The sequence below is a fragment of the Ochotona curzoniae genome, unplaced genomic scaffold, assembly GCF_017591425.1.
Source record: "Ochotona curzoniae isolate NIBS_2020 unplaced genomic scaffold, NIBS_Ocur_1.0 contig_430, whole genome shotgun sequence".
Lineage (NCBI taxonomy): Eukaryota > Metazoa > Chordata > Mammalia > Lagomorpha > Ochotonidae > Ochotona > Ochotona curzoniae.
Window position 1 is genome coordinate 11,911,049 of NW_024466219.1, and position 16,431 is coordinate 11,927,479.

Genomic DNA, 16,431 nt, shown 5'->3' on the forward strand with positions numbered 1-16,431 from the left:
GTAGCTTCTTTGGAAACCAACTTGGATTGCCAATGGGGTGCTGGACACAGGAGGTGCTCTGGGAAGTGTCCAGGATGGCGAGCAGCTCTGCTTCAGTTAGCTGAATCATCCAAGTGACATATTAACAGGTTAGTGGAGAGTTCCCGCCTCTGCCCCCCAGTATCAGAGGAAGATCAGAGGACTGCTCTATAGACAAACACCACTATTGGCTCCTTGGTGCAGCCCAAACCATTACTCAAGTGACTACACTTGGGCCTGGAGCCTTCGGAGAGAGCCCAGAACCCCCTTCCCAAGTCAGGGAGCACCCATGGGCTCCCACTGCTCTGGCTGCAGTTGGTCTTCCCCAGGCCGGTCTGTCTGACAGAGTCCCTGGGTGCCTCTTGGCGTCTCTACAGGGTCATGCACTGCTCCCACAGCCCTGTTACCCCCATCCAGGGTATCACCAGTGACCCCTGACCTCCAGCACATGCAGCTCTGGCTGCAGCAAGGTGGAGGCCTGGCTGGTGCAGTGTGTGCCTTGCAGGGCCATCCCATCACCCTGACCCTGGGGGACACACTGTGCTCCCACCTCACTGGCTCTCTCCGCCTCCGCATGCTTCCCTCTCGGTGTCAACCATAGTCCTTGCAGTGCTGTCCCAGAAGCTGGAGCGCCCTGCTTGGCAACAAGCTCCCAGATGGCGTTTAGAACCATCCATGTGCCTGTGGCCTGGAAGGCTTGCCGTCCAGCTCCCAGATCAGCCAGGACCCAGCACCTGTGGGGACTTTATCTGCTGATGGCAGTGGACATGGACACCCGAGGATTTTGACATCTTCCTACCCCTGCAGTGCCTCCTGCCACAGACAATCTCTTTGTTATAAGCAATGGACTTAAAACCTGCTCTCAAAGATCTTATTACAGAGGCCAGGCGCAGCAGCCCAGTGGCTCAAGTCCTCTCCTTGCATGTGCCGGGATCCCACATGGGCACTGGTTTGTATCCCAGGAGCTCCACTTCCCATCCAGCTTCCTGCTTGTGGCCTGGGAAGGCAGTCAGGGATTGTCCAAAGCCTTGGAACTCTGGATCCCTATGGGAGACCTGGAAGAGGCTCTTGGCTTCAGATTGGCTCAGCTTTGGCCATTGCAGCCACTTGGGGAATAAATCATCAAGATCTTCCTGTCTCTCCTCCTCTCTGTATATCTGACTTTACAATTAAAATAAATACATAAGAGGCCAGGAGCCTCTTCTGGGTCTCCCATGTGGGTGCAGGGTCCCAAGGCCTTGGTCCCTGCTCGACTGCTTTCCCAGGCCACAAGCAGGGAGCTGGATGAGAAGTGGAGCTCCTGGGATACAAACTGGTACCCATATGGGATCCCAGCATGTTAAAGGTGAGGAGTTTAGCTGCTAGGCTACTGTGCCTGGCCCAATACATTTTTTTTTTTAAGATATTACAGACAAGTGAATAGGTGCATTCCACAGATCCCGCGGCCAGCTGTGTACGGCTTTAGTGGCCTCCCTCTGACCAGAGGGGGCTGGGAGAGCATCCTTAGGGTTCTGTTCAGCCTGGACAGGAGACAACCCTGTTGGATCCCAGCAAATGCTGCTTCCCATGTCTGAGACAATCCCTCGAGGCTTATACCTTATGCAGGGTGTGTTCCTTCCCCACCCCCCGTTTTTTGTTTTCTAGGTGATTTTTAAAAAGTAGATATTTGTAAGTTGGGAAAAAGAGCTCCCACGCTGGCTGCCCCACATACAGGCATGTCTAAGCCTAGTGTCCCTCCCTCTCTAGTTGCCAGGTGTCCTGATCACAGGGCGCTCAAGTGGAAAGGCCATTCTGAGGCCTCTGACTGCTACAGGGGTCTACTTGTGCCACCTGCAGTTGGCAATGTGGGACGTGTGTATGGGGTCCGTGCATAGTGCGGTAGAGCTGTTGGCTGGGAACATGGCTGCAAGAGGCCACCCAGCCTGCTCCAGTGAGGTGCCAAACATCCTGCCCCACGGGGGTGGGGGCTGCGTGCTTCCCTCCGTGGTCAGGGCCTTTCCCTGCAAGGAGGAACAACCCCTCTGCCCATGATGACCTCTGCATGAAGCAGCTGGTCTCTGCCCTCCATGAGGGGCAGGAAAGGAGGTGTTGCCAGTCTCCCAGGGGTGTGATGCACCGCAGGTCCCCAGGGGCTCGTGATGTAGGTGGCTGAGGCTGTGGGAACCCTGAGCCTGCCTGAGTCCCTCCCGCCAGGAGACTGGTCTCATCTCCTGCAGTCGCCACATAACCTGGCCACTGGGGGTGGTGACAACCCAAGGAAAAATGCCAGCAGGTGCTCAGCCAATGCTGACTTACTGTTCCAGCAATTGCATTTGCCCCAAGGGCTGACCTACAGAGTCTGGAGAACATTGCCCTCTGGGCCACATCTGCACTGGTGATGGTCAGTGGGGTTTTATTTAGGACATCTTAGAACACACACATCCCATCTAGGAACAGGAGGGTACAGCAGGCGGTTCCCATCACGTTCATACACTATGTACAGCCGGCGGCAGCGGCAAAGGTACAAAACAGACACACACTTTGTGCACAAGCCCGGGCAGGCAGGCTGGTGGCAAGAAAAGGCTGCTGGGCAGGGCACGGCTCTTCTCCGTCCCTTGGCTCCCAGCTGCTACTGCCTGGTTCCTGCTGGGCTCTGGGCTCGAAGGTTCAAAGGACTGAGCTGGGCACGGAGGGGGCAGGAGGATGACCAAGAAACAGCACCTTCCCTTGCGCTGAAGACCGCGGGAGCTCTGAGAGGTGATGGGGTAGGGGCTGAGGCTGGCCTGGAGGAGGTGGCCCTGGCCTGGTAATGACAGTAGCAAGTGTTCTGCTCATGGTGTAAAGGAGCAGGTGTCACAGGTTTGGGCCCTGTGGTGGGAAGGAGCTCCTGGCTTCTGCAGGTCAGGCCTCACCCCATTTGGGGCACACCCAAGAATCTGCACCTGCGCTAGCCCAGATGTCATCAGAGGAGCTCCCCAGTAGCCACTGCCTGTGGTCACCCACTGTAGGAGGTGCCTGGGGGTCTGTGTTTCAGCTTCCTCCCCACAGTGGCTTGTTCCCTGGACTTACCACTGGTTGGCCAAGGTTGGCCATGGCTGGCCAACTCTGCCACTGAGGGCAGGGCACTTCCCCAGCCTCTGGTTGGGCTAAGGGGGTATCCAGCCCCCTCAAGGGTGCAGGGGAGCCAGTCTTCTTCTTCCCGTGTTCACCCACCCCTGGGGAGGGTCAGTCACTCACATGATAAACACTAAACTGGTTAATACCATGACCGGGGACTGGTCCCCAAGGGCAGAGGGGACTTGCCATCTGCTTCACAAGTGTGGGCGGGGGCTCGGCCGCAGAGAGAGCCACTCTGTGTCCATCAGGCGGGGTCCCAGCCCGCGCCCCAGCATTTGAAGATTTGGGTGTGGGGTCTGGATGGGGCCCTGGGCACACACATACAGCATGGAGGGAAGGGAAGGAGCAGGGTCAGCCCCAGAAGCAGGATGAGCCGCAGGCCCTAGTCTGGTGCTATTGTGCTCAATCATGATCATGCTGTGCTTCCAATGATGCTGGGCATCTGGGCGCTGGCCGAGCACTGGGCGGAGCTGGGGGCCTGCCCCCTGACCATGGACCTTGGGCTCCCTGAGAGTGGCAGAGCCGGCACTCCGAGCACAGCTCCGAGCGGCTCAGGGCTCCCAGGCCTTCAAGTTGATTAAGGGATGCTCGCCAGGACAGCAGAGCCGGCCCTGTGTGAGGTAGCTGACCCAGCGGAAACAGCAGGAAACGGCTGTGGTGCCCAGCACCTGGCCCTGGTGTGGGCAACCTGGGACTTCTGGTTCCAACAGCTTATTATCAGTCATGCAGACAGGGCTCTTCCTAGAGGCTGCACGCCAGCCTTCTGTCCAGCCACAGAGGAACAAGGTGGGTGGCAAGCAACTTGGGGTGACTTCTGGGTGGTCCTCTGCTGTTATCACTGAGGCTGTCCAGGTGCCTGAGGCCAGGTTCAGGGGTGTCCTTACTGCAGCTCAGCTAGCCCAGAGTTCAGCACCGTGACCTTCTTGGCTCCTGGGCCAGCCCTGGGAGGTGGCCAGGCCTCTTTGGCCTTCACTGGATCACATAGGCCGGAGGGAGGGCAGCCAAAGCAGAGGCCAGCTTGGCTGAGTCCCGGTCATGGTGCTGCCTGAACGGAGCTAGGGTCACCCAAGACCAGTGAAGCAACATAACCCAGTGTAGATAGGTTGGGGGCGGGCAGGGGGCCTGCCCCTCTCTGGAGGCCCATTCCTGTAAATTCACTGTGGCCCCACCAGAGGGCGCTAGGGTCTGAGGAGAGGAGAAAGCAGCTCGCCAAGCTCCCGGACAGGCAGGGCTGGTGCCCAGGCTGGTTTAAGGCTAGGAAGCACAGCTGCTGATGCTGACTGCCAGGGAGGGGAGGCGCGGAGGAGGGCAGGGGTGCTGGGTGGTCTTCACCCCCACGGCCGCCCCCGGCAGTTCACTGAGCTGCTTTCTCTGTCACCTTGCAGGGACCCTGACCCAGCCCTGCCTCTCTGGGTGGTGGGCATGAGGCCCATGGAGTAGAAGACACGTGTGGCAGGCGGGCATAGCTGGTGTAAGGCTGCCCAGCACGGGTGCCAGGCCCCAGGATGGGGAAGGCACTGCAGCGTCGGGCGGCTTGGAGGCCAGGGGCACACTGGGAGGGTCCCTGGGTGTGCTGGGTGGAGGCAGGGGCAGGGACAGGCCGAAGCTGCAAAGGGTGGAAGGGAGCAGAAGCCCCAAGAGCTGAGGGGAAGAACACGTGGGAAGAAACTTCAAGTCAGTTTCCAGGAGGCAACGGCAAAACACAAAAATGAAAACATAATAAATTAAATGACTAGTCTGCCGGCCCATGTCCCCGGAGCATGCTTCCCAACAGCTCTGCCCAGGCCCGGCCGTCAGGGACCGAAGGGGCCAGGGCCAGCTGCCTGCACTGGCTTCCAGGGCTGCCTGAGGACTCTCGCTGGGCTCAGAGGCAGGTGTGGCGACTCCTGGGCTGGGATGGGACATGGAGGGATGTGGCACCTGGGGCTGGGACTTCAGGGCCCTCCCTGGAGGCTCGGCAGGAGACCACGTGGCCAGTGGTGGCAGGGAGGGGAGGGGGTGAGTAATGCCCTTTGGCTTCACAGCTTGATCCTCTCAGCCTCTCCCTAAGGGGCAGTGCTCAGTGGGAGGCCGAGAGGAAGTGGGGCAGGAGAGGGGCTGCAGCCTCTGTGCCCAGCGCATGCCCCTACAGGCCGGACCACAGTTTCCCTTGCCCAGCATCCGGGTGGCCGGGGCCGAGGGTCCGGGCATCCTTGTGCCTCGCTCCTAGGATGGGCCACCAGGCAGCCGCCGGACACTCCAAAACTTCACCGTCAGGTCACTGGGATGGAGGACAGAGAGGTGTTGGTCAGTTCAACAGTGGGCTATGGGGAGGGTCTCTCAAAGCCCGCAAAGGCAGCTGAGGCCGTGCGGGGCAGGAACTGCTCGGAGCTAGGCGTGCGGGGCAGGGGGACGAGGCCCATGGGGCCTTGGGGCTTCCTGTGTGGCAGATGCTCCCCCCTGCTTGGCACCTGGCACCCCTATCTGGGGGGTGGTCCCACTGCTCATGCTTGGAAGAGGGACGGGGGGTGGGCAGGGGGCAGGCAGCGGCCGGGCCAGGCAAGCTATAGGAAGAGGAGAAAAAGAATCTCGTACCGTGAAGAAGCAGCTCAGATCGAAGAGGGGAGAGAGGGGAAAGGAGAGAGACAGGGGAGGAGGGAGGGTCAGGGCAGGGTGGTGGCGCGGCCTTTTATGGCCAGGACTCGGCGAGGAAGGCAGGGGGTGAGTCCAGGGACGTAATTCCACAGCTTGACCCGGCAGTCACTGTGGGGGGAGAGAGGCGGGAGGCGGAGCCGGTGGACACGGGAGGGACAGGGAGAGGAAGGACACAGTGGGAACAAGAGAAAAGAACTCGTCTAAGGGGCGCACCCCGGGGCCGAGGGCACTGGCTGCAGGGGTTGCGCTGGGTGGCCTGCAGTACCTGCAGAGACCGTGGTGTGGGCCAGGAAGGGCTTGGAGACCCACTCTGGGTCCCAGCAGCTCCCTGCTCCCCTGCCCGGTGCAGTGCCTGGCATGGTGGGCACCCAGTGGAGGCCAAGTGTGGCAGGCGTACTAAGGGGGGGCATTGCAGGGTCCCCCACCCACAGCAGGAGGCGGCTAAGGGCAGGGGCAGCCTCCTCGTGGTGTGACACCCACCTGGAGCCCGTAAAGATGTGCTTGGCATTGGTGCAGATGGCGTTGATGGGGCTGTCATGGCCCTTGATCTCGCCGATGGGTGTGAAATTGTCCACGTTCCAGACCTTGATGACGCCTGCGCGGCAGGCGCTCAGCAGCATGGGGCGGCCTGGTACGAAGGCCAGGGCGCATACCCAGTCCTTGTGTGCGTTGGGGATTTGCTGCAGAGGGAGCACAGATGGTGAGGACCAGGGGAGTGAGGAGGCAGGAGGGTATGTCCTGGAGTCCCAGTCAGGGTCTCAAGGGCTGGTCTGTGCTGGGGGCCATAGGGCCCCGGGGTGGGTCCTTGTGCCCTGTGCCGGTGGAGATGCTGCCCACTCCCACAGGGGTCAGGCTCAAGTTGTCTGAGCTCTGGTGATAAAAAGCCTGAAGCTGAGCCTTTATAGAGCCAGGGCTGCGAGCAAGGCCTTACACAGGCAGACAGCAGGGGCAGCTCCAGGGAGCTGGGGAGTTGAGGGCAGGCCATGGGGCAGCTATGCATACCAGCTGCCTGCCCGGGGAGCAGTGAGCCCAGACCCCACCCTTCAGCTGCCCCATGGGGGGGGTTCCAGGGACATGCCCCCAGCCCCTGCACCTGGATGAGCTCCTGCTGCTCCAGGTCCCACTTCTTGATGCCGTTGTCCCGGGAGCCACTGAAAAGGACATCTCCCTGGATGGCCAGACACTCGATGCCATCGTAGTGCGGCGGCTCGAAGTTGTGGGTGGGGCTGATGGTGCCGCTCACACACTCACCCAACTCGAACATCTTGTGGTGAGGAGAGAAACGGGAGGGTTGGCCTCTGTTGCACTGCTGCCCCTGGGGACAGACCCCCAGCCCAGGAGGGCAGCTGCTGACCCTACAGGAAGGGGTCTCCCCAGGGCTTTTGGAAGAGGCAACAACAGGGCTGGAGACTTGAAGAGGTTCATCAATGAGAGATGCCAGCTAACCACACAGCACAGGGGACTAAGGTCTAGCGCCCAGGGCAGGAGCCCCCTTTGTAACACTTTTGCTTATGAAGACATGAATTTCACTGTATGTTCTGTAACCAGGCCTCCTAGCATGACCCCGGAGCTCCCACTGCACTGGCTTCAACGGGCGTGGGAAGCAGACCCAGCTAGTGTTGCTGGGACATTTGCCGTCTTGATTTCCCATTTACTATTTCCACAGTGGCATTGTATCCTGTTGGTAGATTTCCCAGAGTTTTCTGGAATATTCTAGATTATTGCAGAATATTGCACACCAGTAGATATTTAGGTTGTTCTCCATTCTGTGCAATCTACGGAGCAGTGCTATCATCTGTCACCTTCCGCATGCTGTCAGCACACATTCTGGGGCCTTCCTGCCTCCCACCTGAACTCCCAGGGTGAGAGGGCAAAGGTTGGGGAGGAGTGACATGAAGGCCTCGGCTACCTTCACATAGTGGTCTTTGGAGCCAGTCACCACGAGGTCGTGCTGGCTGGCGGTCTGCGTGACTGTCAGACACATCACAGGGCCGATGTGGCCGGTCAGCTTGCCCACAGGCTGGAACCTAAAGAGGAGAAAGGCCAGTCAGGGGCAGGTAGACTTTGGAGGGACCCTAGGCTAGGGTAGGGGTATTGCACCCGGGACAAATGGGCCAGTAAGGGAACACTTCCTCCCTTCTAGGTGAGAAAGAATGTGGACGTTAGGAGCAGCGTGGGCAAGTGGGGGTGCAGCTGTGCTCTGTCCGTCCTGCAGGGGTCATGCCCAGCTGAGCCCTGGGTGCCTTCCCTGGCTCTCGCCTCACCTGCTGAGCTCCCAGATGCGCACGGCATTGCCCGAGGCGGCGTACAGCATGGTGCCCGAGGGGCTGAGTGCGATCTGGTTGATCTGATGTTCTCCCTGGGCACTGGTGATGGCACGTGAGGACGTGGCAGCACAGGCGTCCCCCGAGATCACCTGGCCTGAGGACCTGCCCATGAAGATTGGGGGCACAACTACAGGTCAAAATAGTCTGTCCACATGGGCCAGAAAACCAAGCAACCCTCCCTCAGACCAGCTCCTATAAGCTGCTTCCTCCAGGAAGCTTCCCCAGGCTGACAGTGGCAGCCCCACGCCAGCCCAGTACAACAGTGACCACATGGCCTGCCCAGGTGCCCAGGCCCTGCCAGGAACACTGGGTCTTGTGAAAATCACTTAACCTGAATCATTTTCTTCATCTGCGAAAACATAATACCCCTGCTCTACTTTCCTAAGGTGATTTTAGGCTCTTGGAAAATAGCGAACTGAACAGAAGGGCCTGAAGCTTTGCATACACTCAGTCACCAAATACACAACCCCCCACTTCCCATACTCCCTCTCATGTAGGGCCCTAATCACAGCAGCCCACCTCACTGTGACCCTCAGAGCCTCTGCAGCCCATGGTTGGGAGGCCCCCTCTTGGGGTGGGCAGGATGCAGAGGGGATGGATGAGCCCCGAGGCCAGTCTTCCCCAAAGCCCCAGAGCCCTTTGCGCCCACACTGTAAGGGGCAAATGAAGGGACCAATTGTGGCGGACAAGGGCCATGTAAGAGACAAAGCACCACTTTGCCCAAAGCACCCGGGCTTTGCAGGGTCCTGGCCTCCATTCTGTCTCCTGCATGTCTGTCTCCACGCAAAGACTGCCAAGCTGAGAGTTCAAGGCTATCAGGTGGCTTATCTATGCAGGCAGGCGACAGCTCCTATCTGCCAGTCTCAAGGGCAATCTCAAGGGCAGGGCTTTCAGGAACAGGCTGGAGGTAGGAGCCCAACAGGACAAAGGCTCAGCACAGGGCTGGCTCAGACACTGATCCCTCATAGCTAGGCCACGTCTGTGGGCTGCAAGGTCCTTGTGCCTATGTAGCCAGGCTGAGCTGGGCCCATGACGAGGAGCGGGAAGGTGGGTTACTCACGTGAGGGTCCGGATGCACTTGGCTGAGTCCCGGATGTCCCACACCTTGATGTAGGAGGTGGACACGGAGAACACGAGCCCTGAGAGACTGCAGTATTTGATGGACACCACGTTGTTGGGGTGGCCCTTGAGGGCAGCGATCTCCTGCCCCGTGACAAGGTTCCACATCTTGCAGCTGCGGTCTGAGAGGTGGGGACACAGGCAGACATAAGTGGGGGGCCCCTGCCAGCTCCCCCCTGCAAGGGGTTGCTCAGTGTCGGGAAGCCACAGACGTGTGTGCTTGTAGGCGAGAACATGTGCTCCAAGAGCCTCAGGGGACGCAAGGTGGCTCAAAACTGCAGCATGCAAGCATGCAGCAGGTGCCAGTCCCCTGAGCATGGACAAGGTACCCTAAGCTAAAGTGAGAACCTCAGGCCCTCGGTGCCTGGTCCTACCATTGCTGATGACTAATGAAACAAATGAACAGGTAGAAAAGAACTCTCAGGGGGAAACCAAGACCCAATCAGAGACTGTTAGCCTGACTGACAGCTCTTGTGTCTGCCATAGAGATGGGAGACCAACCTTCTACCAGTAAAACTGCCACCTCTGTGACTGGGACTAGGCGCCATATGACTTTGGGTGATGTTGGGGGTGAGGTGGGAGCCTGAGAAGCTTCCTGAAATTTCTGGGGGAGCTCTGGAGAGTGGTACTGAGTGGGGTGCTGGGATTAGCTATGAGGGAAGGCTCATGGGTGTGTGAGACGGGAGATGACAAACAGGGATGCTGAGTGAGTCTGCCTCCACACTCGCCATTCCTGGGGACTCTGTGTTTGACCCCTTCACTATCCATGCTGGCAAAGGAACCTGGGAGAGGAGGGAGAGTGTCCACCCTCCCTGGCCAGCAGGGGATTCCACCCACCTTTGGACCCTGTGAAAAGCAACTCATCCGTGGCATCCAGGCAAAGGATGGGCTTGGTGTGGCCCTCGGCCATGGAGATGCACTGCAGTGGGGCCGTGCGTGCGCCCTTGGTGCCTCCGACAGGTGTGATGATGCCCCTTCCGGGAGAGAGAGACAGGGGACAGAGCCATCAGCCGGGGGGATTGCGGCCAGACAGTTGCGGGCGAACGGGGAGCAGGGCAGAGAGGGGAGTAGGGCCTAGTAACAGAGATTCCATGGGCTCCAGCCCAACTCCACTGTGGTTTGAGAGCAGGAATGAGCTGTTACGGGGTGGGGGCTGCCCCAGATAGCTCTGTCAGTTGGGGTCCTGAGCACTACCATGAAGTAAAGCTCTGTGCCGAGCCCTGCTCCCGCAGCAAAGCCTTCACCTCACAGGGCCTGATCCAGGGGAGGGCAGAGGCCCAAGTGCTGGGTTCAGCCCTGCAGCTGCTGCTAGTTGCCAGCAGGGAGCAGGGTGGGGGAGCATTAGGGGGAACCTTTGGTCCAGGCCCTCACCCCTAGGTACCCCATCCACAAAATGCCCACTGGCCAGGATGGCACCTCCCAAGCAACTTGCATGCCTGTACATGTATACACACATACCAGCACATGTACACACAATGCTACCACAGCCCTTGTGGGCCAGTGTGGTTGGACCCATGATGTCATATACAAAGGGTAGATCCTGCCTGGGGCCTCTAGAGTGAGGCCACATAGAAGTGACATGACCCTGTACACCTGTGTGATGCCATGAAGGGGTGAGGCTGGCTTGAACACACTTAAGGAGGTTGCTACGCAGCATCAGGGGGGCCTAAGGATGTCCTGCCTCTAGGGACAGGTGCCTGGGCCGAGGAGCTGCTCCGAACAGTCGCACCAAGAGCATACAGGAGTAACCGATGTCCTGGGTGGGACAACTCAAACAACCCCACCCACGCGAGCCAGGCTCTGGCCTGGCATCTCACACACAGATGCTTGCCTAGCTGACATGGACAGAGTGGCCAGGGAGGAGGCCCAAGTGTGCCATGGAAACGTGTCAGGAAGCTGACACCCTGACCAGTCCCGCTATCCCAGGGATGACCATGGCAGACTTGCTGCCCCTAGAGGCAAAGGGTGCTGCCTGGAGGGCAGGAGGCTGGAGGCTCACTCCTGGCTGTGGGGCATCACTCTGGGTGCTGGGAACAGTTGGCCTGTCCTGGCCAAGATGCATGGGTCACCAGGATCCTGGCACAGCCCCCTATACCACCTCCTAGGAGTAAGCAGCCACCTGGCCCTTGGCACCAGCCCAGGTGCACCCTGGGATCTCCGTGCTGTCCCCTCCCTGCCCAGGCCTCGAGGGAGAAGAGCAGGGGCCAGCCACAAGCAGCTGCAGGCCACCCCCCACCCCTGCTCAGGTCGCCGCCAGCTCCAGCCGGGTGTGGTGCAGTCGAGGCCATGCGGCCGGGTGCCTGAGAGGGAGGAACCATGAGGTGGGGACGGGTGTGGGGAGGGCTGTGGAGAGCTGGGGCTGCATGCTGAGGAGGAGCGGGGGTGCCGCCGGAGGTCGGGAGGAGAGAGTGGAAGGAAGGGAGGGGTGAGCATGGGAGACGTTCTGTGTGTACCTCAGGACCTCCGACACAGAGGAGTCGCTGTCATCAGACCTGGGGAGGGCAGAAAATTAGCTGGATTAGGGGGAGATGGGAGAGACACACAGGGCGGCAGAGGCGGCAGCAGCACCAGGAGGTCAGAGGGTGGGTTATTTTCTTCAAGGGGAGCAAGAGAGGTGGAGGAGGGAGCCTTCAAAGGAGGCGAGGAGGGGTAGTCTGCGAACTGGGGGGCTCCCCAGGAGCAAGCACCCGGAGGTCCCCCAGCTAGCAGGGTGGGGCAGGGCAGGAGTGAGGCGGGGCCATGGGAGCACCAGCCCCACACCAGGGTGAGACAGTTGGGGGGCTGTTTATTGGTTCCAAGCTCTCCGGCTGCCCCATGGCACACGCCTACCCATGGCTGGATCAAGCTGCCGGACCTGCTCTGTCCACTCCTTGGAGCTGCTTCACCGGCCAGCCCTCAGGAGCTCACTGGCTTACAAGGCCCTCTGTCCCTGGAAACTGGTGGGACCCTGCTCCCAGGGGCCAGGGCCACCAGCAGGAGGTAGTGACCTGTCCCGTCCTTCCTAGGGGGCCTGTCCACTGTGGCAGCCTGGTGCACCCTGCGTGGTGGGCTGGGCCCGGGCTGAGTGAGGGTCTGCTGGGCCTCCCCCACGGCTGAGCATGGCCAGGGCAGTGTTCTGAGCAGGAAGGGGTGAGGGATTGCTTAGCACCGGGTACAGGGCTTTCTGGCCTAGGGCTCCTTGGAGCACGTGGCTTTGCTGCCTCTTGGGCTAGGAAAGCTTTTAGGCACGCCTGAGAGAGGCTCAGAGTGAGGAACATGCTGGGCCCTGCAGTCTGGGGCCACGGGGACCCCTGCCCCACTTTGCCAGGCAACATGCACTGTTAGGAAATCAGGGCCCTGCTCCTACTCTCTCGCTCATGGGGCCTCATTCCTCTTTTGGCAAAGTACACAATGCTGACAGCGTAAAGGACATGATCCTGGAGGAGGAGAAGGAGGAGGCGAGGGCCCCCTCTGCGGGATACTGTGGGTAACTACAGGTAGCAGGAGGCAGAGATTCAGGGGCTGAATCTGCCCGTGGGGCCACTGGGCCTTGGCTGCAGGAGAGGGGCTAAAGCAGTTTGGAGAAAATCAAGTCAGCCAAGATGGAGCAGTGCTCTTGGGCAGCCCCTGTGTGTGCCCACCCTAACGACGACAATCCCTGGAGCCTCCTTCTTGCCTTTTTTCCTTGCTTGGGGGAGGGCGGGTTCAGGGTCCCCATGGCAAGGGCACAGATGCAAGACAAGGGCTTGAGGCCTCATCCCTTTGAGGGGCCAGTATAGCAGGGCCAGGTCCAGCCAGCTCCTGTGCTCTTCTAGCCAGACCACGCTATGCCTCACACCCTCCCGGCTACCCCTTGGCCCTCCCCTTACTTGTCCAGTGCCGACCCCTGGCTCTGATTACTGGTGAGACGCGAGAAGACGTTGCGATCATTGCGGGGCCGCGTGGGAGGGGACGATGGGGGTGTGAATCCCATGTCCGAGGACCTGGTAAGTGGGAACAGAGTGGCGATGGTTGGCAGCCACACCCCTGCCCGCAGGCCACCCCAGGCACTGGGCTTCCATCTTCTGTCTAGGGGATGAGGCCCATGGGGCCAAGCCCAAGCCCCAGCCATGCTCCTAAGCCTGGTTCTGAAGATCACCTTCCCCCAGGCACAGTCTTCCTACCTGGGGGTTGCCCTGCTTGTTAAAGCCATCTGTGCCCCTTGAAGCCACACCGGGGGTGCTTCGCCTCACTCAGGGTGAGCACAGGCAAGGGGAACCATGCAGTGCTGGACATACCTATTCCCTGTTTGGCTTGCGTCGGCTCTCAATTGGTCAGCAGGTGTCCTCTCCATGGCCCCAGGGCCATGTGAGGTTTTTGGTTTTTGGTATTTTTGTGCTTTTGTTGGTGATTTCAATTTTTTAAATGGCCCCAAGTGGGGCTGGTGCTGTGGTACTGTGGGCAGAGCCGCCACTTGCAATACTGGCATCCCATATAGGTGTCAGCTCCAGTCCCAGCAGTTCTGCTTCCCATCAGGCTCCTGCTAATGGCGTGGGAAAGCAGCACAGGATGGCCCACGTGCTTGAGTGCCTGCACCCATGGCGGAGAGCTGGAGACAAAACTCCAGGTCTCAGTCATGCTGCTCTTGTTCTGGCTACTGCAGCCTTTTGGGGAGTGAACCAGTAGATGGATGGTCTTGCTCTCTCCTCTGTAACTGTGTTTCAAATAAATAAAATCAATCTTAAAAGGAAAACAGAACACTGAGTGCTGTCTGGAGTCAGAAGCTGTGATGTGCCATAGCAAGAAAAGCTGCTGACCGTGTCGTCATTCAGGTGATGCCAGCCAACAGACACCACACACGAGGCCAGGTGTCTTTAAGAGAAACACACCTCAGGCATGGTGAGGCCCTGGCTGGTATGGGCAGAGGCTCTGCCTGATAGCAGGGGGTTGGTTCAGATTTACCTGTCCCGAGTGGCAAGCAACGATGGTGTCTGCAGGTTGAAGGCCTCCTCAGGGCATGGTGGCTCCTGGGCCCCTAGGCCCGCTCTGTGGAAGCTCTCACTGGGCTCTGCCTTCCTGTCCCCTCCCCTCAGAGCGGCCAAGAGTGTTGCCGAAAGCCCTCCATCCACAGGTAATGGGACAGCTGGCCAAACTCCAAGTGAACAGGACCACTCTGCAAGCCACTGGGCTGTGGGCATCTGCCAGAGACTATCCACTTTGTGTGACTTGCTGGGGAGGTCACAAGACCTCCAAAAACTAGGGTGCCTGGGCCAGGTGACCCTAAAGGCACCATACTATCTGCAGATCTAAGCAACCACAGAGCCACCTACGTGGAGTACACACGAGCAGTGGCCTGCAGCATTGGGCTTGGCTAGTCACCCCCGGGTACTGTGTGGAGATGACACCTCCAGGGTCCGCATCTGGCCTGGGTCAGGAAGTCCACCCCTCGGGGCCTGCATTGTGACACAGGCAGTTAAACCACTGTCTGCCATGTCAGTATCCCATAAAAGCACCAATTTGAGTCCTAATTGCTTCACTTCTGATCTGGCTCCCTGCTGACAGGCCTGAAACTGCAGCAGAAAATGACTCAAGTCTTTGGGCCCCTGCACCTATGTGGGAGATGCAGAAGGACTTCCAAGCTGCTGGCTTCAGCCTGGCCTAGTCCCAGCCATGGTGACCTTGTGGGAAATGAGCCAGCAGATAGATCTCTCTCTGTAACTCTGCCTTTCCAACGAATAAATAAATCTGTAAGCAATTCTTTCTAAAAAGAAAGTGTATGTGATGACCCACAGCTGAACCTTGCAGCTGTTCATGCTCCTGAGGACGAGACCGACAGCAATGCTAGAAGATTCCAGAATGTGCTCTGACCTGATGGGCTGTCCTCGGTCATACGACTTCCTGCGGGTCAGAGGGGACGTCTCCGCGGCTCGAGACTGCCGGGGGCTGCAAGAGAAGGGTCCTGTGAGGCCCAGCCTGACTCCCTGCTTGGGCTGACCCACACTCCTGGCTCCCATGCTTACAAAGTGCTGCCCCGGGTGGGCAGGCTGACAGTGCGGGAGACCTTGTCCCGGTAGTAGGGGTCTCGGATGGAGAGGCCCACCCCGTCCTCTTTGATCTCCACCAGAGACGCCAGGGACTTGGTGATATTCTTGGTGGAGATGTCCAGTGGGGGCCCCAGGCACTCGGCCGACACCGCCTTCATTTGGGCAGACAGCTTGGGTTCACCCTGGGGAAAGAAGGGTGTGGTGTGCCAACTAGGCAAAAGGGGGTGGACATAGAGGGGACTACCCTGGATTCTGTAGAGGAGGAGCTGGTAGAAGGCTCCAGCCACATGTCCCCAGAGACTGTGCCCATCAGACACCTGCCAGCCTTCGCGGACCCTACAGCCTGACACTCTGCATGCAAAGCCAGTGCATCTCTTCTGCTCACCAGCTATCAGCTTGCTCCAAAACCACACAGTTCAGCGGCCCCTCATCCTCTCTCTAATATACCCAGGTCTTGGGTTGGTCCCAGAACGCAGCCCTCAGTGCTGGCTAACACACTATGGAGTTGGATTTCTATAGCAAGACAATCATACATCTGGTGGGAGCCTTGACCCATAGCACAAGGCAACCTCATGTGGACAAGGGCAAAGTTTGAAAGTGGGGGGCTGTGGTCACGGTGACATTACCAGGCAGAGTGGGAACAAGGGACAGCAATGGTCACATCCCTGGCCTTCCACTCACTTGGAAAGACTGGGTTGGGAAGGGTTGCCTATGAGGACAACCCCAATTCCAGGGTCCATCCTTCTGGGCACCTCCATCCCCACTGGGGGCAGTGCTGCGTCAGGGCAGGGGAGGGGACCAGGAAGTGGGGAGGCTGGCCACACCACATCAGTGCCCAGCTTCAGGGATGCTCACCTTCAACTTGAAGTCATCATGACTGGTGGAACCTTTCATGGTGAAAGACTGGGAGAAGCTGAAGAAGCAGCACAGAGGTGAGGACAGGAACAACCCTCCCACAACCCCCATCCCCCACACCTGTCCTCTGTCCCAGCTCTCTGAGACTTCAACGTGTGGATCCTGAAGAGCCCTGGAAACCCCTTCCTGCCAGTCACTGGGCCCTGAGTAGAAACTCACCTCCCCTCAGAGAACTCTGAGACCTCCTCGTCTGTGCTGGCGTAGCCGTTCTCTGTGGGAAGAGGAGCGGAGTAGCACTGTTAGGTGTGGGGAGAGTGGGCAGCCTTCCTCCCGAGTCCCATCAGGCCACAGCTTCCAAGACTGGAGGCCAGTCTGGGAAA

General features: G+C 59.2%; 1 protein-coding gene across 3 annotated transcripts in view; it reads right to left on the bottom strand.

Annotated features, from left to right (window-relative positions):
- Window positions 1-2,393: 2,393 nt before the first annotated feature.
- The window catches only part of KIF21B (kinesin family member 21B), a 44,314-nt gene continuing 30,276 nt past the window's right edge, over window positions 2,394-16,431 (bottom strand). Inside the window, exons 23-35 of one of the 3 annotated variants that reach the window (XM_040985425.1) lie at window positions 16,271-16,322; window positions 16,052-16,109; window positions 15,173-15,378; window positions 15,021-15,095; window positions 13,043-13,156; window positions 11,648-11,686; window positions 10,032-10,168; window positions 9,136-9,316; window positions 8,013-8,177; window positions 7,658-7,775; window positions 6,842-7,012; window positions 6,229-6,428; window positions 5,742-5,856 (exon numbers count right to left, since the gene is read on the bottom strand). In XM_040985425.1, coding sequence (XP_040841359.1) covers window positions 5,757-5,856; window positions 6,229-6,428; window positions 6,842-7,012; window positions 7,658-7,775; window positions 8,013-8,177; window positions 9,136-9,316; window positions 10,032-10,168; window positions 11,648-11,686; window positions 13,043-13,156; window positions 15,021-15,095; window positions 15,173-15,378; window positions 16,052-16,109; window positions 16,271-16,322 — 1,616 coding nt within the window. In that variant the 3' untranslated portion in view covers window positions 5,742-5,756. Of the gene's footprint in view, window positions 5,375-5,741; window positions 5,857-6,228; window positions 6,429-6,841; window positions 7,013-7,657; window positions 7,776-8,012; window positions 8,178-9,135; window positions 9,317-10,031; window positions 10,169-11,647; window positions 11,687-13,042; window positions 13,157-15,020; window positions 15,096-15,172; window positions 15,379-16,051; window positions 16,110-16,270; window positions 16,323-16,431 lie in introns of those variants that run through there. The other 2 variants (XM_040985426.1, XM_040985428.1) reach the window with 2 other exon arrangements.